At 52.1% G+C, this 22,351-nt stretch overlaps 1 protein-coding gene across 7 annotated transcripts in view; it reads right to left on the reverse strand.

Annotated features, from left to right (window-relative positions):
* ASAP2 (ArfGAP with SH3 domain, ankyrin repeat and PH domain 2) overlaps nt 1–22,351 on the reverse strand; it is a 168,161-nt gene that overhangs the window by 11,089 nt on the left and 134,721 nt on the right. For 3 of the 7 annotated variants that reach the window (XM_045884056.3, XM_045884058.3, XM_064571842.1), the window contains 8 exons: nt 16,242–16,336; nt 10,854–11,043; nt 9,429–9,514; nt 7,608–7,723; nt 6,679–6,746; nt 5,313–5,426; nt 3,029–3,281; nt 479–613 (listed from right to left, as the gene is read on the reverse strand). In XM_045884056.3, the coding sequence (XP_045740012.1) occupies nt 479–613; nt 3,029–3,281; nt 5,313–5,426; nt 6,679–6,746; nt 7,608–7,723; nt 9,429–9,514; nt 10,854–11,043; nt 16,242–16,336 (1,057 nt within the window). The other 4 variants (XR_010405406.1, XM_045884057.3, XR_010405405.1 and 1 more) reach the window with 3 other exon arrangements.

Here is a 22,351-nt window from a genome sequence, read left to right on the forward strand (position 1 = left end):
GGAGACAGGCTCAGGGCTTGCCCCACTGATCCAGTAAAGACATTCCTCCCCCCCAGCCCCCTCCCCTAGGCCCTGGGCCTTTCACCCACGTGTTGACATTGAAGAAGAACACATACCAGATCACATCCACATGACTGTGCCCAAATACTGAGAACCACCAAATGGCCAGAGGAAATGAAGCCCTGGGCTGGTGCATGAAAGGAAGGAATGTTGCTCAGGTGCTCGGGAAGACAGAGGAGGAGAGTGTGTGAGCCCCCCCCGGGCGGGATGCGGGACAGACAGGAGTCTGCAGCTGGGGAGGGCGGCTGGAGGGGTTGGTAGGGGTGGTGGTGGGGGGGACACACAGGGCTGGGCTCCTGGCAGCCTCTGCCTGTGGGCATGCGGCTTCGCAGCTCTCCCCACGTGGCTGCCAAAAGCACCCCCCAGCCATCCAGATCCAAGAGCCCACTGGCAAGAAAGGAAAAAGGAGAAAACGTACTGGTAGATGTCACACGGAGAGGGGGCAGCGGTGGATGGATAGCTGGCGGATCTGACGAAGATCGCTGCCTGCTTGCACCGTCCACACTTACAGAGTTTGTCTTCCACAGGGCAGTAGCGGAGGAGGCTGTCTGAACTGCACACGCACGCACATGCACACGCACGCACATGCACACGCACGCACATGCACATGCACGCACACGCACACGCACAGAACAAAAACAGAAACAGAACACTGCATTACTGATCCCCTCTCTCAGAAAATGGTAAATATGACCCTTCTAGAACAGCGCTAAGACCACAAACAGAATCCTCATTTTTTAAGAAACTTTTGTCTCTGGCATCTGGACGAAAGAGACTTACACACACCAGACCAAGGATGCTTCTGGGAAAATTACCAGCTGGTTTTCATAACCTTACAGATTTTCTTTCTCAAATATAAATACTGTTTGAAGAGGAAACCGAATAACCACCGTGACATGTCCTGAGCCCTGCACTCAGGTTCTGGAACGTCTGCTTGCCTCTCCCCGCTCCCTAAGTCCTCCCGTGGCTGTGTGAGTGTCACTGCCTGGCCCAGGGGAGCACCTGTTCTCAGAGCACAAGGAGAGAAGGGTGCAGACCAGAAACAGGTGACGGGCTCCCCACCTCCTGCAAACATTCCTGGCTAAAAGTCAGCACACATGACACCCAGGGGGTGCAGCTGACACACACAGGGGAGCCAGCACAGCCTCCGTCACCATCTCTGCCCCCACAGAGCTCCGTGCACAGGGGGTAACCACACAGGGGGCCAGGCCTGGGGAGGAATGCAGACTGTGGACGACGTCTGCCCTGGTGCGGGCCATGCAATGCTGACTCCCTTTGCTGTCTGTTGTGCGGGGACTCCCTGCTGGGCCAGGTGTGGGCTAGACTGAGAACCAGAGGGACTCTCTGGGGGGCTACAGGGAAGAAGGACAATCTACACCGTCAAAGGAGGACATGAAGCTAACTACAGGAACAGTCCAAAAAAAAAAAAGAAAGAAAGAAGTCAGAAAAAATCCCAAACCATCTCATTCTAAGACTTTAGGAAAGCAAAAGCAAAAAAAAAAAAAAAAAGATGAAGTTTTCCTTTTACATGCCCAACAGAGCAAAATAAAATCCTCCCATGACACACAAGTCAGTAAAAGCCATTAATGGGGTGGAGGTGACCAAACCATTTTAGCTCCGGCCTTACAAAATTAATACCCGCACACAGAATACGGGAGGAGGCTGGGGAGACAAGAGGCCCCACGAGGACCCGACCATGGGCCCCTCCCAGCCAGGGCAAGGAGGTGACAGGGAGGAGGGCAGCTGTGGGGCCTGGTCTTGCAGCTTCTCTCCTGCGCAGGAAGCGCCCCCTCGAGCCTGGGGGCGGCACTGCCTGGGGTGTGGGCACGCAGGGGCCGTGGGCTCTGTCGGGGAGGTGAGGCCACTGTTTCCGGGACCTGCCGGGTAGCACCTGCTCTCCTCTCGGGGACTCACTCCTGGGGGTGCGATTCAGTGACCTAGACGACAGGCCCCCGTCAGCCTTCTCTGGCCTCCCTGAGGGATCCCCCTGGGTGCTGGGGGCAGGGCCCCATGGGGGGTGAGGCACAGGGCCAGCTGATGGCAGCTGCCGCGCTCACTCCCACAGCCAGGCCACGACCGTCACTCACACCCCCTCCCAGAGAGCAGACGCAGCACCACTGCACTGTGGGACCTCCTTCTGGACCAGCAGCCCAAGGCAGCCACCGTGCCCAGACACCACACCCCGCGGGGCTCTGTCCCCCCCTCCCATGGGATGCCCTCTGGAGGCCACTGGCCAGGAGCTGCGCTGGCCACTTGCCGGACCTGCCTTCAAGGAGCAGAATGGCCAGCTGGCCTTCAGTCCTGGGACGATCACTTAACTTTTGGGGGCCTCAGTTTCCATTTTTGTAAAAATAAAAACCAGCATCTGTTGAGTCCAACTCATTCTGTTGGGACCAAGCAATTAAGGTAAGCAGAGCAAGCTTTGGCCCTTAAGGCATTGGTTGGACCCACGGGATTATTTTGTATTTTTACGATGAGGTTGAGTATCCTTCCCCAAATTAGCATCTTTTTATCCTTCGTTTCATGGGGATCACAGAGATAAAAAATAATCACAGGCACCACAAGCTGGCTGAATGGGGACTGGGCGAAAGGAAACGGGTAAGAATGAAGGTGGGTGAGTGGTAAAAGCAAAGAGAAAAGGAACAGGAAGAAGGTCTGCAGGAAAGTGTCACAGGACCAGCATCACAAGCTGAGCCACCCACCTCAAGCCTGCCCGGGTGGGGTCCCCGCACTCCCCACGAGACACAGATGCCACACCTCTACCCAGAACAAGGATCAAGTCAGATGCTCTATCACCATCCAGAACCCTAAGAATGAAGAGCTCCTTTAGGAGGCCAACAACTCTAAGACAAAAAAAAAAAAAGACCCCAAATGTCATCTAGCAGGGAGCAAAGCAACCATAAACTTGCCAAAGCAAAAACCAAATCATGCCCTTCATGCGCTGGCAGGAGCTACAGCAGGTCAGTACCTTTGGCAACGTTCCGTGGGGGTAGTGGGGGGGCGCTGGCAGTGCTGGGGGCCGCAGGCTGGGTGGGAGGCGGGCTGCCACTGAGGATCGCGCCGTACGTCTCGTTCTGCAAGATGCTGGGCACAAAGCTCCTCTGCTTGTCCTTGGCCAGGCTGGCGGCATCTCTGGCCAAAGATGCAGCATTAGACTGCAGCTGGTTGGAGCCCAGCTGGTAGAAGCTGACGGGCCGGTCCTCTCGCCGACTGGGGCTGGGCTGCAGAGGGGTGGGAAATGCACACACGCTGACCTCTCGGTCACAGCGTCCGGTCTACCGGTGACCACCCCATGCACACCACTGCCACAGGGGCTCTCAGTTGTTACATGAGAGCCGCAAGATTTGAAAGTTACTCTTACCATGTCTCTTCATGGAGACATGCCCCACCCCCAAAAGCCATGATTTATAATTTACAATTCTCCATTCTGGAAAGGATTGAAAACATAGGCTGTTTCACCTTTACTAGCCAGAGTTATCTTAACCTAGATCTGCGTTTTCACTGCATTTCCTGTTTGTAAACACATTTTCAACTGAGCACCCAGTTGCAATCAATCCCCAACAGCTAGGCAGCAAATTCAGGGGAGATCAATGTTTTCTTCCCTAATGAACTGAAGTCTCAAGATTCCTCTAACTCAGGGGTCAGCAAACCATGGCCCGTGGGCCACCACCGGTCTTTATAAATAAAGTTTTATTAGAACACAATCATGCCTGGTCATTTACATATTGTCTATGGCTGCTTTCAAGCCACCCTGGCACATCTGAGTAGTTGCGGTAAAGATGGTGATATTTTAGGCCCACGAGCCTGCAATATTTATTATTTGGCCCTTTTGGGTTGCTGACCCTTGCTCCCCATGAAATCAGAACTCAGGTAAACCAGATCTAATTCATTTCTAATACCAGCTTCATTATAAGAGCTAAGATCTTGAGCAACCACCTTAGCCTTGCTGACCCTCTTTCTCATCTCTTCAGTGGGTGAACTTGGCTTCTCTAGCACAATGCCCAGAGCTCAGCAGGTACAGTACTGGCTGTCGTACCCCCCTGCCCCTCACAGGACCACCCACAAGGGGAAGAGCTAGCGGCTCACAGCGGCCAGTCAAGGCTCTGGCCAACCCAATGGCTCAAACTCAGCTCAGCTACGCAGAACTTGATGGCTAGTTCTCTTCACACATATTTTAAATTCAACAAAGCCCATGGCTGTATCATACCCACCTCCGCTGGAAACAGAGAGTGGGAGGAGGCGTGTGAGCACTTGCTGTCATACTTTTACTGGGACTGTATGACCTGCTGTGTCATACTACTCTGACGTGTGGACTCGCCCTGGGGCCCATGTTTCCGATCTTTTTTTAGGGTGGGTAAGTATAACATTAGTCAGCTCTTCTTACTAGGACACCATTTTATAGCTAACTCAGTGGAGAAGTTTCCTAGTCTAAGAAATAGTAAGTGTGGGTGTTAACTGCTCCACGAACAAGGATAGTCAAGGAGGTTTTGGAAATGCCATAGATGTATATAATCAGACATCCTCAGTGCACATCAGGACATTCAAGTCCTACAATAAAAATAGAACACTTTATATGGCGTTCCCCACGAATTTCCTGGCAGCTAGGAGTGTGGGCTCTGGAGTCAGTCTGCTGGAGTCTGACTCCGCTCTGAGACCCGCGTGAAGGTAGTAACCTGCCGGGGGGGGCCCCCAACTGTGCAAGACAGAGTGTCATGAGCAGGGAGCTGGACTCGGAGGCCAGCGCCCTCCGTCTGGCCTCAAGCTGGTCTAAACACTGGCTTCACTGTGGCTGAGTCAACTGATCAACCTCTCCTGAAGCTTCCATGATCCCATCTGATAAAGGAAAAAGCTGGACCCAGAGCTCTAACGGTCATTTAATTCTAGTTAAGTTAAGATCAACTAGGTGAACATGCCCTGTGATACTGGGGACCCCTGGCTCTTTCCCACATCCACGGTGCGAGGGCTTCCTCAAAATCCCACTGGAAACAGAGGCCCCCCCATATCTTTTCATCTGAGGAGCTGATGATGAGCACACAAGTTAACGTCCCTTTAAATCAACATGCGTAGGAGCTGGGAGACCAGCGGCGCTTGCGGGAAGGGCAAAACCAAACAGCTACTGAGATCAATGGAAGCCCAGAGTTAACTCTGCTTTTTGTACAAAACCACTTTCTGCCCTGATTATACCCTAGGCTCCACAGTGTCGGAGCGAAGCGCATCACAACACTCCGGGTGTCCTGCAGCCTGGCACTGACCTGCAATTTCTCGTCCACATCGTCATCGCTCTCATCCAGGTCTTCGTGGAGCAGTCGCCACTCGTACTCGACGTGGACGTGAGAGTTAAACCTCCCACATAAGGCCTGGGTCAGCTGAGAAGAGGAAGGGCTGTGAGGCGGGCACCCACGGGCAGTGGTGGGAGGGGGGAAGAGGGGAGGCAGAGTCCCTCTGGGTTGAGGCCAGCCGACTGAAACCCCCCTCCCTACCTCACCGAGGACCTTGAAACTCAAACCTCGAAACTCCCATTTAGTGCTCTGTAACCTGTAAAGTGCTGTGTGCAGGCGAGGGCTATTCGAGATCTAAAGGCTAATGGTTGGCCTGCAGGTGCTGACAGGCACACACAGGAGCAAACTCAACAGAGGACAATGCACGTGTCCACTAACTGTTAACCCAACCAGTCTTGGCCCACACGAGAGATTATGGCCCACAGAAAAAGGATGTGAATGAGTGTTTTCGCAATTCTCTCAAGGAAGGTAAATACCCAATTCCATGTTAGATCCACAGGAGAGAAGCGAATTCATTAGATTCAGTGGGTGTCCTAGCACATTAGCCCTTAATTTCCTCCACAGCCAGAGTGTAGCTGTGTGACCTTGGGCAAGTCCCTTAACCCTTCTGTGCCTGTTTCCTCATCTGTAAAATAGGGGTAGCAGAAGCAACCATGTCATAAGGTAGCTATCCAGATTAAATTAGTGGATATGAAGTACTGAGAACAGCACCTCTTACTCATCTCACACTTGCATAGCATTTAGTAGTAGTTCTATTTATTGAGCACTCACTGAGTGTCGCCCAGTGCAATGCTAATTCTTGCAACAACCTTGTGAACTGGTGTAACGGACTCCACCTTACGAATAAGCAGACAGTGGGAGAGCTGGCATTGGCGTGACTTCCCCAGGTCACGGTGGGAGCCCCTACGCTGCCTGACCCTGTGGGCTCTGTCTGCTGGCCACACTGCCTCTTCTAGAAGAGGACAGGAAAAGACGGTGCGGAACAATCCAAATGACTTGGGGCTGGGGAACAGAGTACGCACACCCGCTGGGGATGCTGCTACAAGGGGAAGAGCTAGCGGCTCACAGACTCGAGAGAAGGGCCAGAGCTGCGGCGGCCCGATCTCTGCTCCACTTGCCCCAGGTGACGCCACGTGTCCAACCAGCAAATTCCGACTTGTGTTCCAAGCGTCACTACGAGGGGGCTGGTCCCCTCCTCTCAAAAGACTCCCCGAGTACACTTCCTCCTGGTTGTCCGCTCTAGGGTCCAAATGTGGGAAGACCCTCCTCCCAGAGGGCAGGGCCCCTCCCCGGCCCGGGCAGGGCGACTTCACTCTGTCCGCGCCGGAGGGAGACTCACCAGCTCCTCGCAGTGCTCGTGCCTGAGGCGTTTGGCGATGTCCAGTGGTGTCTCTCCGGACTCATTGGCTAAAAGGCAGGGCAACACAAGGAGGCGTTACGGCAAAAACAAGCAAAGGTCTGATATCAAGAGGCAGTTAAAAGAAGATACAGGGAGGCAGCACCAAGTGACACTGAGCATGACTAATGAGATGCACAGCGTGGAGCAGGGAGGCTGACTGGTCTTCCAGTCCTACAGAACTGCAGCAGCGTGTGGTCGGCGAGATTTTAAAGACTGCGCTAACCGACCTCCTTCTCAGCAGTCTGTAAATCTGAAATTCTGTATTTTCTTCCAAATAAGCCTCCATCAACAAGGTTTGGTTATCAATTAAAAAGAAAGAAAGAAAGAAAGAAACTTGGCTCAAGCAGGTGTGTGCCTCCTTTCTGTTCTCTGCTCTCTGTTCAATGGTTCTTCAAAAACACTTCCTCACAACGCCATCACGGCTGCCTGCCCTCAGGCAGCTGCCAGTGCATCAGGGTCCCCCGGTAGAGGGAGGGATGAAGGCCCAGGAGCTCAGGGTCCCCCGAGGAGGAGACTCGCTGACTCCCCACCGCCCCGTAAACCTTCCACCCAGAGCCGGGAAGGGGTTAAGCCTGATCCTGGCTGGGGGTTCTGAGGAGGGGGGCAAGATGCCCCAAGCCTTGTTCAAGGTCACCTCAGCACGAGCGGCATCTGCAGGGCCTGCGCTCTGCCTCTCACAACCATACGGCGCCTGCCCGTGACGCAAGGCCTACGTCCCGGATGGCGGGAAACCGCTGACAGACACGGGAGGAGAGGCCCCCCGCCTCCCGAGGGCAGGACTTGGGTCCCCTTGGCCGACAGGAGCCCAGCACCTGGACCCTTCCCCGCAGCAGCGCGGGGCCTGCGCACAGCCGGGCCCGGGGCCTCACCGGTCTCGATGGAGGCCTTCCCGCGCAGGAGGAGCTTGAGGCACTCGGCGTTGTCCGTCAGGCAGCAGTAGTGCAAGGCGGTGCTGCCCTTCCCCGTCTGTTTGTCCAGGTTCCCGCTGACCAACAACAGGGGCAGAGGGAGGGAGAGACGGGTGAGTCACGGGCCGGGGCCTGGGCCCGTGAGCAGGGCAGGCCACGGAATCAGCGCGCGGGGCATTGGGCGCTGCCGGGACGGGGCGGGTGAGGCGCTCGGGCTGAGGCCGGCAGGACCCGGCGACAGCAGCAGGGAAGGCCAGAGCGAGGTGCCTGTGCGGCTGCTGTGGGGGTGGGGGGTGCTGGCTGCCTCCTCCAGGGCCGCCCTGAACCACGAAGCACGGCATCCCTCCCGCTTCTCCATCAGCGCCCGGAGGCTGAAGGGTGTGGGCCTCAGGAAGCCGGTGTGACTTGCCATCCTGTCCCACAGAAGGACGGGGAGGCTTTTCTCCTCATATTGTTGACACTGTTGACAGGAAGCGAAAGAGCCACCTTTCCAAAGCCCAGAATGTGCAAACGCCTCTGCGTCTGCGGGCCCCGGGCTGCCCCGAAAACAGCCAAAGCGGCGATCGTGAGATTTCGAAAGTCCTTCTAGCGCAAAACAAGACCGGACTGCTGCACTCCTCCGACAAAGCCACCCAGCCCACCGGCGGAGGCAGCCCTGAAACACGGCTGTCCTGAGCAGGAGGGACAGGGAGGGGGCTCTGTGGGCCCTGGAAGGACGGATGGGGGGCAGCTCTCATCGAGACAGAACCTGCTACACTTTCAGGGTACAAACGAGCCTCATCTTCTGATCTCTCCCCTCTTCCTGCTGCCCTCCTTCCACGCTAGAAGAAATCAGGATTTCCCTTCTCACGCTCCAAGAGACTACGCTGAGGAGGACTGGCGTCCCCGAGCTGTCTCATCTACTGTCCACGGAGCCACCGTGACGCGCGAGGCGCTGGGTGGGCATTCCGGCTCCAACAGAGCGCGGCTTCCACAGAGTCCCGCAAACTGCTGACCTGCCCCCAGCTGCTCTACCTCTGGCCATTTCTTGCCCCCCCAGGAACAGCAGGGGAAGGCCGAAAGGCAAAATATGACCTTGCTTTTGCACGGTGGAATTTTCCACTCCGTTTGGGGCAATTTCAGGGGCTTTTGACCAGCACCTCCCCCTCCACACACATGATCAGGGAGTCAAGGTACACTGTGACGGGTCTTCATGGTTGGCCTGCTGCCCCAGGCGGGCGATGCACCAAACAACAGGACCGTGGACACACATTCTTTAAAGGAAACTTCTAATTAAAAAACAGAAACAACTTTTCAAACCAAACAAAATGCCCACAACCCAGTGATGCGGTTTACAATCTCAGCTTAGGCGGGTGGCCCAAGTACGGATCTTTTATGTGTCCCTTTTACTCTCCCCACTGCTCAGGGCACCTGCCTGGGTCTAGTGAGACACTTGAGGGACAAGTGTGGGGACGGGTCTGTGCACACAGGGTGGTGGGATTCACAGACAGTCTGCCCTCCAGGGCCCAGAATTCAGATGTATTGACCTGGTATCTCCGGAGTCCCAGACTCTAGAAGATGGGTCTTGCAGATACCAAGAAGGGTCTCTGTCCTCACACTCTAGGGCTTTTTTGGGACTATGCTGGAATACCCCACTCCTGGCGGTTTTTTCCGGTCCCACGGTTCGTGTTCAGGCCTGGGAAAATCCCAGCACCTTGGCCACATAATGAGGCAGGAACCTGATCCTTCCTTGGAAACACCAAGGAACAAAACAAAACGCTCCCCTAATTTTAGAACACCTACCTGTTCTGAACTAAAAAGTCTACAATGTGGAGAGAAGTCCGGTCCACCGATCTGACTGCAAGATGGAGGGCAGTTTCATCTGGCTCCTGAAGACCAAACAGAAACATTGCAGAATTCCAAGAGGAGCATTCAGTTTTGTGTCCAATGTGAGTGAAATCGTGTCTCTCTCTTCTGAAAGCCTTTTATTCTTTCTTTCAAAACATTAATCTCTAAGATATATGGCCCCTTCAGTCTCCTGGGGAAACTCTGCCCTTGGCAACCTGCAATTTGGAGACTGGTCTTCCTTCCTCCACAGGAAGTAATAAGAAATTCAGGGGTTTCATCTCAGAGTCCCCCAATCTCTAGGTCCCTATCCCTGCACCAACAATATGTAAGGGGGGGCCCTTTTGTTCAAAGACACCAGGAGGATTCCCCAGGCCTCTTGTATGCAGTCTCTGATACCGGTGTTCACGGTTTCCATTCTATACTTACGGATAGGGCCATCAGTGCTAATGCCCAGACTGCCTTCAGTTTATACTAGGGGACACCGGACACCACTGCCTTTTCTGAACGTGAGTTCTGGCAGGTGGGGGAGGACAGACCAGATGGCGGTTGTCTCGGGCAGGTGGGTGGGCAAGAGAGCTGGAGGCAAAGGAAATATCCATGCAACAGGGAACATGAGGCGAAGAGGGAGGTGCCCCACTCCACCTGTCCAGCCAGCCAGGGCCACCCCCCTGTCCTCTGGCCGCGGCACAGCTCTGAGCTGAGCATGCTCTGCCCTGGGCCACCTGGGCTTGACTTTTCTCTCTCTTAAACACGGAATATCAGGCTCCATATAATGTGTGCTCGGGCTGCTAAGGGTTAACAGCCAGCACCCTGCGCCTTCATCATGACAGTAAGGTTTCAAGGGAATGTGTTGTGTGTGTCACGAGGTCACCCATGGAAGAGTATTAGGATATATGCCAACCCTTGACACTGGTAACCGGTTTCCTGTGGACTCGATCCTGACAGGAAGATCCCACCCCACCTTTAGACCTCACCCTCTCAACAAGGTTCTCCCAGAAAACTGGGCGATGTCTCTCTTCTCCCCTTTCCTCAGGGAGGAGGGCACAGGGGAGGGAGCAGCTGAGGGGCTCTCCTTCCCAGGGCGGCCCCAGCAGCTGCTACTGAAAGTTTGGATCCCTGCTCACCAGAGACAGGACCTCTCTCAGGTTGCTCGGGTTCCTGAGAAGATGCTCCCTCCCCCCAGGGACTGGCCTTTCCTTCCAGGGCTGGCATTCTATTTTTGGCTTAAGAATAAAGCACCAATTTCTTCCCCAGAACTCAATGCTATCTTCTTTCAGAGATCTATACTACTTTTTCAGCATTTCTGATGATACTGCCTTGCCACTTCCCCACCCCCCCACTTTCTTTTCTTTCTTTAAAAGGAGCAGACCACACCCTTACATGTCCGTTGGCCAGTGGGATTTTTTCTGTAAGATCCACACCGTCAGCATACGCTTGGAGTAATCCAAAAATATCTCTTGTTTTGACAGCCTCACAAAGGCTGTGAAGTTTTGCTGCATTATCCGCATGCCTTTTCCTTGCATATTTCCTCTCGATGTACTTGGCAGTAATGTAGTCCTTTCTGGCATTCCTGAAATCAAGCATAATTGCCTTGTAAACGATTAAGGGCCTCTATTCAAACATATCGAACCTTCATTCTGGAACAATTTTTAAAAGTCCTGCCCACACCCTCCTTGTGGGAAGCGCTGGGGTGTAGGAAGGGGGCCGCTGTGTGACCATGCAGCGTCTACGTCCAGTGACACCCAGAGCCCTTTTAAGAAGCACTGACATCTTCCAGTTTCCAACCCAAGAGGCCTCAAGGCCCGGGGCAGGGTGCCTGGGCCTTACTCAGGGGCTAACGGTAGCTGGCCAGGTCAGGCAGACTGGGAGGCCCTCCGCAAAGGTGAAGATGCTATCTCCTCAGTCATGGGCACCGCGCCTGGCAGGAAAAGCATGCACCATATGTCTGATGAACCAGAACAAACTGGCAGTCTCTGCGCTCCATTTTCTGGCCTTCCTGTGGCACAGTGTTCGCAGACTCTACCTCCCGACAGAGCACGGAGTGGCGGCAACTCTAAGAAGCCAAAGGCAGCATGGGTTCAAATCCCGCCCCCACCACACTGACGGTGTATCTGGGACAAGCATCCTATCCCTGGAGGCCCCAAGTCTTATCTGTGCAAGTATGTACCCCACACCCTCGTGGAACTGTGACAAGTAGGTGAACTGACATTTGCAGGACACGCGGTAGGTCCTTTTAGGACCCTAGAACTTGCTGATGAACTTCAAAGATAGAGAGCAAGAAAAACAGTAGTTCCTGTGTCAGGAGGACTCTCCATATTTTACTCCAATGGCCTTAACAAGTTACCGCGGAATAAAAGACGTGGACAGGATTTTTGAGAGGCACAGTGAATAATGCTAAGTTCCCTGTGGCCACCAGGTGAGAAGTGTCAGGAAGCAACCCAGAAACCCACCAGCTGATGAATGGACAAACAAAATGTGGTCTCTCCACACAGCCAGACAAGGGAACAAAGTACCGACACAGGCTGCAGCATGGATGAGCCCTGAAAACATTACTCGAAGTCAAAGAAGCCACACGAGGCCACACACGCTATGATCCTGCATAAATAGGATGCCCAGAAGAGGCCAATCTGTGGAGACATAAGGTGGATTAGCAGGGCCTGGGGGAGGGGGGGGCAGTGCCAGTTAATAGGTGCGGGGTTTTGTTTTGGGGGGATGAAAATGTTCTAAAATTGTAGTGATGGGGCGCCTGGGTGGCTCAGTCGGTTAAGTGTCTGCCCTCAGCTAGGGTCATGATCTCGGGGTCCTGGGATGGAGTCCCGCATTGGGCTCCCTGCTCAGCGGGGAGTCTGCTTCTCCCTCTGCCTCTGCCTCTGCCCCCCCACCCCCGGCTTGTGCTCTCTCGCTCTCTCTCTCAAATAGACAAAATCTTTAAAGTAAAATAAAATTGTGGTGATGGATGCACACTCTGTGAACATGCTGAACAATACTGAATTTACATTTAAATGGGTGAACTGTATGGTATGTGAATTATATTTCAATAAAGCTGTGAAAAAAAAGCATGTCAGAGAAAACAAAATTCCACCGACAATACAAAAACTTAACTTTAGCCAACAGACGTAGAGAGACACAGGGAGAATAGCACCACAGGATCAATGCCCTTGGCTCCCTTCTGGAAACTACTCTTTCCGGAAAGTGAAGTGCCCTGCAATTTCAAAAAGCTGGGCAGGGGAGGCTGAAGGAACAGCCAGGGCCTGGTGGTCGGCTCGGAGCGCCCGGGCTCAAGGTCAGATGGCTGCTCAGACCCGCTCTGCCTGTCGAGGGCACCGTGGGCAAGCCCCTCCGGAGACCCCACCTGCTCACAGGGCTGCTGCAGGTTACATGAGAGAGCACATTCTAGAAACAGCATTCTAGAAACACCAGCATGGAACCAAGGGGCTCGTAGTGCCAAGTGGAACCTGGTCTGCTCTTCTCAGCTCAGGCACTGCTCCCTCCCATCCTGCTGCCAGGGCTGTGCCAACCGCCTCTGCTGTCGCCACCAGTCACCGAGCCCCTCCGGTCAGCACCCCAGGGCCCGGGCTGCAGTGCCCCAGGGCCGGGAGCGAGCAGGCCAACTCCAGGCTCTGTCCGAGAGGGTAGCAGGGGCTTCACTCCTCACTGCTGACGACCTGACCTAAGACATCCACGGCCTGGGTGCTTGTAAAGTGCAGACTGCGTGAACTGTGCTAACCAATGTATGTGCGTCGCCTCACAAACCCTTACAGAGAAGTAAACTGAAGTCTACGGAGGGACATAAGATTCTGTTTCCTCACGCAGCGGGCAGGTTCCCTGAGGGGGCCTCCTAGCACAGTGTGGCGCACAGAGAGCTGCTCAGTGACCTTCTGGGCTTGACGGTGTGCTCTACCTGACAACGATTCAAATTCTATGGGTCTCCTATGATGGGTGGTTGGACTAGACAGCTTTCAAGTTTTAGGGAGTTTCAATAATCCTTGTGGGACAATCACCAAGGTGACCTCCCCTGCCTCCCTTGGAAGGAGCTAGAGAGATATTGGCCCCTTTACTTGTTTTTTAATGTATTATGGGCTCTGCGTCCCCTGAAGGTCATTCCTACACAAGCCCCAAACCAGACCTGCTTTAGGCACCACCACGCTCCACGGCTTTGTGGGGGAAGTTCACTCTGCCGGCGCCATCCCCTCCCCACCTCTTGCTTTTTAGAGAAAAGCAGTGAACTGACAACGCTTTTGGCACGTGTTTAGGACAGGTTTCTTGTACTTCTGAAGGATGGGCCTGTGTAAGGGTCCTGAATCACAGGAGGAGCAGTGGGCCTCCGTAAGCAGACATTAATCTGCCTGCTTCCCCCCTTCCACCTATTTCTCTCTCTGCATACCCCCCCAAATCCAAAATCTGGGATTCACAGGCCACTACAGGGTCTTCAGCTTCCCTTTCAACAGATTTATCTGCAGATGGTGTGTTCTGCTGAGATAAAGCCAGCAACAGTACATTCCTTCTCATGTGCAAGTAAAGTATCAGCTTATTTAAGTAGCCACAGAGCTGGGACTTCATCTTTGACTCGTTGATTCATTAAATATGTACTAAACCACCACAAGCAACATGTTGTGGCAGAAAATACAAAAGTAAGGAAGATGCAATTTATTAGAGAAATGGGTATCGATACTCCAGTATGGTAGAAAGTGGGATGAAAGGTTTTAAAACTGAGCCAAATGCTACGGGAGCAGAGAGCCCAGCAGTTAATTTCACCTGAGCAGGTATGAAAGCGGGCGGCATTTTGCCATCACACTGGCCATCCACCCTCATTTTGGGGGGGGCGGGGGGAGGGCTAAACTTCCTTTTCATTTGTGCCAAGGTTGGGGGGGGTGTCTAAACGCAGACAATATGTTTATATTGAAGGATTCGAAGCAGATAGTGCTCATTTTTTAGAATCATCTAACCCCAGAATAAACAAATTCTCTGCTTTTTATAAAGGACCCCTGGTACTTGGAAGAAATTATTTATCATATGCTTTGTTCAAAATTGATCAACGTTACAGCATTTCAGGAGACTGGTACCTTCTCTTTGAGTGCAGGTATTAATTAGACTAAATAAATGTGCCATACCGGACCATGGAGTTTCCTTTACTCAACAGGATCTTTTAGCTACCCTAGGAAAAGCTGGCTCACCTCTGGGTAACTCTCTAGTTGAAACCTAAATTGCAAGGACCCTAAGTTTCTGGGGTCTGTGGGATCAGTGTGTAGCATTCACATTGCCTCTACCACCCACACCCACGGCGAGCGGAGTTGCCAACACCACCAAAGTGCATGTGTCACCTCACCATCCCACTGATGACCGGCCCGACGGCTCTGTGAGCAGTGGAGTGTGATCCCCTGCTTATGTTAGAGAAGAGGGCTCTGAGAAGCTAGCAAGCCTGCCCAGGTCCCACCATCAAGGAAGGGCTGGATTTCCAGGTCCGGGTAAGAATACAGATTTGGAACTCAGGTCTTCACCCAGAGAGGACAACAGCCTCGTGCCTGGTGTCCAATCTCACAGAACTGCTACAGCACGAACATTTGCTACAGAACTCCAACATGAATCAACTCTAATCCAACACCAACCAAACGCTCATCTCAGATACCGATACCTGATGGCCACGGGCTGGGTTCATGCCCTTAGATGTCTATGCTGTCTTACTACATGGAGTTACCTCACCTCAATGCAAAAGAACACAGATCCTACAATCTCAGCTTCCCAAAGACACATCCCAACAAACGGGCTACAAACACCGAAGCTCTCAGCTTCCGCCACAGGCCTGTACACGGCCTCCCATGTGTCAAAGCTCTCTTCAAGCACAGCTCACTGTCCTCACCCAATGTCCTTCGGGAGGACCTCTGCCATCAATTCCCTCCCACGCTTCTTCCAAAGGCAGTGCTGTCTCTGTAAATGAATTTTCCTACTCTCTCTTATCACATTTTCCTCATTTCCTCCTCTCCTGCTGGAACACTTGGATCCAGACTCACCACTCGAATGCAGGTGCTGTGTCCTCACTGCCCTGCAGACACCTTCCTTCCTTCCATCTGCCCCACTCTGCATCGCAACAGAGCAGTGACCAGCCAGCCCCCAGCCGCCTGGAGCAGACGGGCCAGCCGCTGCCCTGACCTGCTGCCCTTCCATCCACCTCTCCCTCTCAACAACCAGTGTGATCTGGGTGATTTATGCTTTGTTTGATAAGACTGGCAGGAAAATCTCCTATAAGCTCTGCTTCATCAGGCCAGCGGATGCACCATGAGGCACAAAAGCTTCTCGGTCAGGTTTTGTGTCAACAGTAAAACAAAACCAAAAAAACTCTTGTTGAAGGAAACACACTCCACATTTGCAAGGACCCTGGGAAAGAAAATGATACGTAGTCATGTATCTATGACAACTAACCCTCCCAGTGGCTGAGAATTTATGCGGAGAGAAGGGGAGAGAGAAGTCCCCTGAGGCAGAAGCGAGGGGGTACCCACACGCCACCAGCAAGGGCGACACTCGTGTCCTCCTTTCCAGAGAGCGAGCATCGGCCAAAGCTGCCTTCCTGTGGTTTCTTCCTAAGAAAACCAGCCACACCAAATTTTTATTTGGATACCCAAAAAGGTGACTTACACAAAAACACCCAGGCTGATTTATTCCCTAAAGAAGCACCACTGAGATACCCCAAGCTTGTTATTCTCCTGTCTCTCGGGGCTCAGGTACAAGGCCAATCTTTGCTCAGAAAACTAGAACAGCCAGTTTCATACTTACATGTCACTGCCCGGGTTGGGTTTGACCGAGTCTTCAGCTGGAAGGCAACACTCCATAATCTCATTAAAGCCTGCGTTCCCAATATTCTTGGCAAGCTGCAAAAACAGAAGTCTATTTCAGGGTACTCAATTATTAATCCATTCCACTGCTACACACTACTCATGCATCTGATGATTTATTTAATGGCCACTAAGAAATAGAGCAATAAAGTGGCTTGCCGTTAATAAAGATGGATAAAACTCAAACCCCAAAGGTACCCATAAAACCAGAGATAAGAAGCAGCATGTCTATTATAGAGAAGTGTTCTCATAAAATGTCCCCTGGATAGAGTACCTAGATGGACAGGAAGAAGCAGTAACCTGGTCCAACGTCAGTTTTCCTCCTTACCCACGCCCCCAAAAGCTCAGGCTCCAAGTGAAATGGATCTAATAAGATCTATTTACGCCAGCAAGGAGGTGTCTCTGATACAGTGGAGTGGGTGCTGGGCCAGGAAGCCAAGACTTGGGATTAAATCACGGTTCAATTTTCTGGTTTTGTGACCACACACAAGTCAGTTTCCCTGAGTTTCGATTTTTCGTCAGTAAAATGGGGATGACACCTGCCTTGCTGGGTTGTAATAATAATAAATTGGGACAATTTAGGTGAAAGCATTCCATAAACTGAAGCACTAAAAATGTATTTGTTCCAAATGTAAGGTCCCCACTCGACAATCAGCCTTTTTATTTGTCAAAAATTAAATGAACACATTTTAGTTAATGCTTATTGAATCCTCGGCACTATGCTCGATGCAGCAGAGAGGAAGACAAAGGTCACGGCTTGTCTTAGACCAGCTACCCTGACGGTATGGTGACTGGCATCTCCTGAATGGATGCACAAACTCTGAGTGATCAGGAGCTACTTAAAAGCAGGGGTTTAATCATCATGTCCCAGCATCCAGCCCAGCACCTGACCGAGATTAGCTTCTTCCATGTTTAATGAAACAAAACCGAGTGGGAGCACCTAGCACAGGGCTTTGGAGAGAGGAGGTATTTTAACTTCCGTGTTGAAAATGGCACAATGGGGAGCGGGGGGGCAGGGGGGGCTCTGCTACTTCTACTCTCGAGGAGTGACGTGGACACAGGGTAACCACAGAGGTTCTGGGAGGTAAGGCTGCTGCTTGAGCAGCCTCTTCTCTTTCCGAGGCAGCAGACTGGAAGGAGCGGCCAAAGGGATCTGAGTTAGATGAGGTCGAACCTTCTGGTGGCAAGTAACATGACACAGTGAAATAGGATTGTGAGGGAGGCCGAAGGACAGGGGACATGCGTCAGCTTATAACTTTGTGATGAGCCTTCCTAATTTTACCGTCCTTGGTAAGTGAACAAGGCATCCTAGATGGCCTGAAGCACCAAGCACTAACTGACCCCACCTGGGTCCCTAGTCCTGGAATGGTGGTCTCAAGCCATTGTCAGGTGACAAAACCCCAGGGCCTCGCCGCCGTTTCCCCAAGAATGAGGCTGATGGTCAACCATGTCAGCTGACAGCACCGACGTACCAAGGAGTCAACGCCTACAATGGATTTCTCGGATCGTCAGTGACAGATCCAGGACTGAACCTCGGGATCAGACCCCTGTTTAGAGCCAGCCATGCTCTCACAACCCATCTTTCACTATAATGTGGACACCGTCCCCTCGCCAAGCACCATCGTTTTCAGAAGGTAAGTGACAGAAAAGCCACAGCACCCCTCTGTGTGCGAGGGGCCCACATGCCTCCGAGTCTGTGGTAGGCAGATGGGAGGGGGCGTGAGGAGGAGAATTCCCTGGGAATCAGAAAGCTGCCTCCCTTCTGCTTGGACTTGGCTAGTTTACCAGGGGACAGCTGGTCCAGGGAGCCACCATATCCATGCGTCACACTCGTCCAATGCAGAGAAATGTGCCGCCTCACAGTTTTGCCAAGTTCCAGCGAATATTTCAGCCTGCAAAGAACTCCTTTAGAATCATCAACAAAAGCAAAGCATTTGCAGATGGAGGCTGCAGGGTCATGTCAAGAAAATGTGGGTCCCAGCAGGCCTCGTGGGCAGAAGCCAAGGAAGCAGGAAGCCTGGTGGGAAGCAGCCCCCAACACTCCCAGAGGACTTTGAGGGCGACACCGAGCAGACACAGGGTCAGATCAGATCTAGGAGGGTCTGAAGTGCCACATCACTCAGCAAAGCAAATGCTAGCCCCTACTCAGTCCGCAAACGCACACTGAGTCCTTGGGCATGCTGGGCGCTGAGCATGAGACCCGACCCTGCTTGGAGAGAGCTCAGTCTAACGAGAGGGATGTTGACAGAAAGAGATGCCCAGTGCTGAGGGCTGGGAAAGAAGTCTGTGCTGAGCACAATGAGTGAGGAGACAACAGGTGTACATCAGCAGGGCAGTTGCCTGGTCAAGACGCCGGCTTTACCCCACTTGCCTTGCGGGGAACCCTGCATGCCTCCCCCTCACTGCATGGAAGCACCTGAGCACGGGGACTTGGGAGTCCCACATTCCTGCAGATCTGTAGCACCTACCCGTGCAGGGTCCACGGAGCCAGAGAGAGGCCTTAGATGTTATCTGGAAATTGTGTTTAGAGTTTGGGGTGAGGATGTGGAAAACCTCCTGCCTGTTTTCATGTTTCCAGGTGGAGGGAGATCTACTCTTCTGACATTTTTCCCTGTTTTTATGCCCCTCAACGGGAGGAATGGACAAATGAGAGAAAGAACTTCCCTGTGAGAGGGCCTTAGCCCAGCTGTACCCAGAGAATGCCACACTGGGGGCGGTGGGCTCCTCCTGTCCGGAGCCTGGGGGCTGTTGTTACCTCACGTGTGAACCTGGTCAACCAATCTGGCTTCTCTCAGTAACAAAGCAGACTTTTGGGCTGCTCCCATCCCAGCAGTATGGAAGGCCAGAGGGCATGACACACCGTTAATGTTCAAATGGGTAAAGGCCCAGGGAAGTGAGGGCACTGGACCCCAGCAGGCAGAGCCAAGAAATGCTGTGAGCTCGCAATTCTGACCTCCAAAAAAGGAGTGGCTTTCATTCAGTGCCAGGTGAAACAGCGCTTCCAACTGCAAGGTAGCTGTCAGTCTCCACGGGCCTCCCTCTCCCCGTGCTCTCCTTCAGACCGGGCGGTCAGCGGGCCGCCTCTCCACTGAACAGCTTGTTAACAACCTCTTGAGAAGGGAGGCAGGACAAAGTCAGGGAGCACAGGCCCCTGACTGCTCCGTGCATGAACCTTTAGGATGCGCAGAGCATTGTGTCAGCAATATGTGCTCCTGAGCTTCCTGACCCTGCTCTTCAATTTGATGGAAAAGATTTTAAAATTACTGACCCCACTTCAATTTCATAATATCAAATTTTCCTTTATTAATTTCAAAGGTCATATGATGTCAAATGGATCATTTGATACAAGGACATTAGTACCAATGGTACTGTTTTACATATGAAATGAAAATCAACGCTGAAATGATGACCTATGTTAGGGAGAAAGTTTACCTTCCCCAAATCTATGTTTACCAGGAGATTTCTGAAAGCAGGTTTGCTTTAAAATCGAAGGATAGCAAGCAGTGTGTGCTGGAGTATCAGTTCAAATGACATGACTTCCTAGAACTAATTGGTACCTTCACATACCCAGTTTCTCTCTGCTGAGTAAGACATGATTCTAAAAGCAGGTGGAGGGAAGAAAAGATAACTGCTAGCCAGCCACCTTCACAGATGCCGTTGAAATCCACTCAGTTAATATGGAAACCAAGCATGCTCTGAACCCAAAATATATAAAAAAAGGAAATGGTGACATTGCCACAGCATACCATCCAAGGGAACTGTGGGCAAACCTGAGACCAGAAAATAACTCACGAATTAAGCAAAAAAATTTTTATCATGAAGAATATGGTGAGGCCATATGGGAGAACAGGAGCGACATTCTACGTGGCGAGCATCTGTTTAGGAGCACCATGCCAGCCAGAGAATGAAAATCCCCACTCATCACAGCACACCTCCCTGAGATATGAGCTCTAGGACTGATTCACCTCAAGGACAGAGAATCACTGAGCCTGTAAAGCAGTTTTGCCCAGGACATTCCCACGGAGACGCTGGGAAGTTACTTTCCAGTTCTCCCTCTTAATAGGGTGCAAAGAAGTTTAATCAACATTTGCTGCACAAGAACACATACCATGATGAACAACTCAACCAAACACCCTGAGGTCACCGCTCCGCACATCCTAAAGGTTCATGCACGGAGCAGACAACCAGAGTGGAATCTCCCTGTGGATTCACACACAAGGACATGTGGATCATTCTTCCGAAAGGATTTAAAGTCATCTTGGAAAATAAGGAGAGCTAATCCTTCACAGTGCTTACGATGTGCCAGACATAATTCTAAACACACACACAGAGACATCTATGTGTCAAGCCTTCAGGAGATCCTCTGTGCAAGCATCCAACTGTCTACACAGAACAAAAGAACCTGGATACTTTAGAAAGGCTTGACTTCATAGGGGCACCTGGCTGGCTCCGTCGGTTAAGTGTCCAACTCTTGATTTTGGGCTGAGGTTGTGATCTCAAGGTCCTGGGCTTCATGTTGGAAGCCTGCTTGAGATTCTCCCTCTCCCTCTGCCCCTCCCCACTGTTCAAGCTCTCTCTCTAAAATAAATCTTTAAAAAATACGTAAATAAAATCTTTCAAAAAAAGGGCTTGAACTCATGTTTTATAAATGAATCCTAACCCAACACACGCTGTCCATGCAGCGCTTGACTTCTCAGCTGCGCAGTAAGGGTTCAGGACAGGATGTCGGGCCCACCGTCCTGGTACGCAGTGGGTGGAGTTGGGGAGATGCCCACCTCCAGTGAGCAACCACACAAGCAGAGTTGAGGGGCAAGCGGAGGGTGGGAGTGAACCTCGCAAAATTCGGGGCCCTTTTCCCTCTGTTTTTCTTTTTTCTTTTTTGAAGGTTTTCTTTCTTTATTTGACAGAGAGAGACAGATTAAGCACAAGCAGGAGGAGTGGCAGAGGGAGAGGGAGAAGCAGACTCCCCGCTCAGCAGGAGCCCGATGTGGGGCTCGATCCCAGCACCCTGGGATCATGACCTGAGCTGAGGGCAGATGCTTGACCGACTGAGCCACGCAGGTGCCCCATCCCTCTGTTTTTCTGTAACCATGAGGGAGAGTCTGGAACTACGGCAGAGGTCAGGGTCTAGAAATACCTGCAGATATTAAATAAGCAGGCTCTGCCTGACGGCTCCATCAGGGCTAACAGCCGGCCAAACAAACTCCCGGGAACATTTGCTGACAGAGGCCCTGGGAGAGAGAGACCAAGATTCGAACCCAGTATCAGAAGCCACCTCATCATTTCACTGAGATGTAAACATCTTCCCTTCCACCTTCCTTGGCCTTTTCCTGTCTAGTGGGCAAGAGTCTCATGAAGACCATCAGCTGAGGTTTTGAGACACGTTTAAGCAGGCGTAACAGATGTGCTGGGGTCAGGCTCCTACCAGCTCGTGATTGCCATTAGTAAAACTACATTATATAAACTCACAGTTACATAAATTATATTGAAAACAAAGTAAGCGTCAAAACTCATCACTTCTGAGTCATTTTACTACTGTTTCTGAAGTCACTGAGGACCGCCGTTTGGAGGCAGACCCCCCATAGGAGGGTATGTTACCAAGCACCTCTTTCGCACCACACAGTTGGTAACTCGCACTGGTTACTCAGACGGCGCAGATTTGACAAAAAGGTCATGGTGGGAGTACTGACATCACGTGGAGAGACTGTTCAACATTTGCTGGGGATGGGGATGGGGAGGGGCGGCAGCCACGCTTGCATGCTCAGCACGCGGCAAGACGCGCCCCCACAAAGGCCGGTTGATGTCCCGGGCTCCTCAGAGGTTAAGTTCGAGCTCTGGGATCAGATGAAAGGGCCCCGTCCCCAATCTGGCACTTCAGTAACCACATAACCTTGGGCACGTTATAACATTCTAAGCCTCAGTTCCTCCTTTGTAAAGTGGGGATAAATACCAAGGTCATTGGTTGTCGTGAAGGGCAAATGAGCTAATATATACCAAGTGCTCTGTGAAGGGCCTCGTACAAAATAAGCAATTATTATTTCACCAAAAATC

Source organism: Mirounga angustirostris, unplaced genomic scaffold (genome assembly GCF_029215605.1).
Source record: "Mirounga angustirostris isolate CCGP_5_RB_7025 unplaced genomic scaffold, mMirAng1.0.hap1 SCAF_10, whole genome shotgun sequence".
NCBI lineage: Eukaryota > Metazoa > Chordata > Mammalia > Carnivora > Phocidae > Mirounga > Mirounga angustirostris.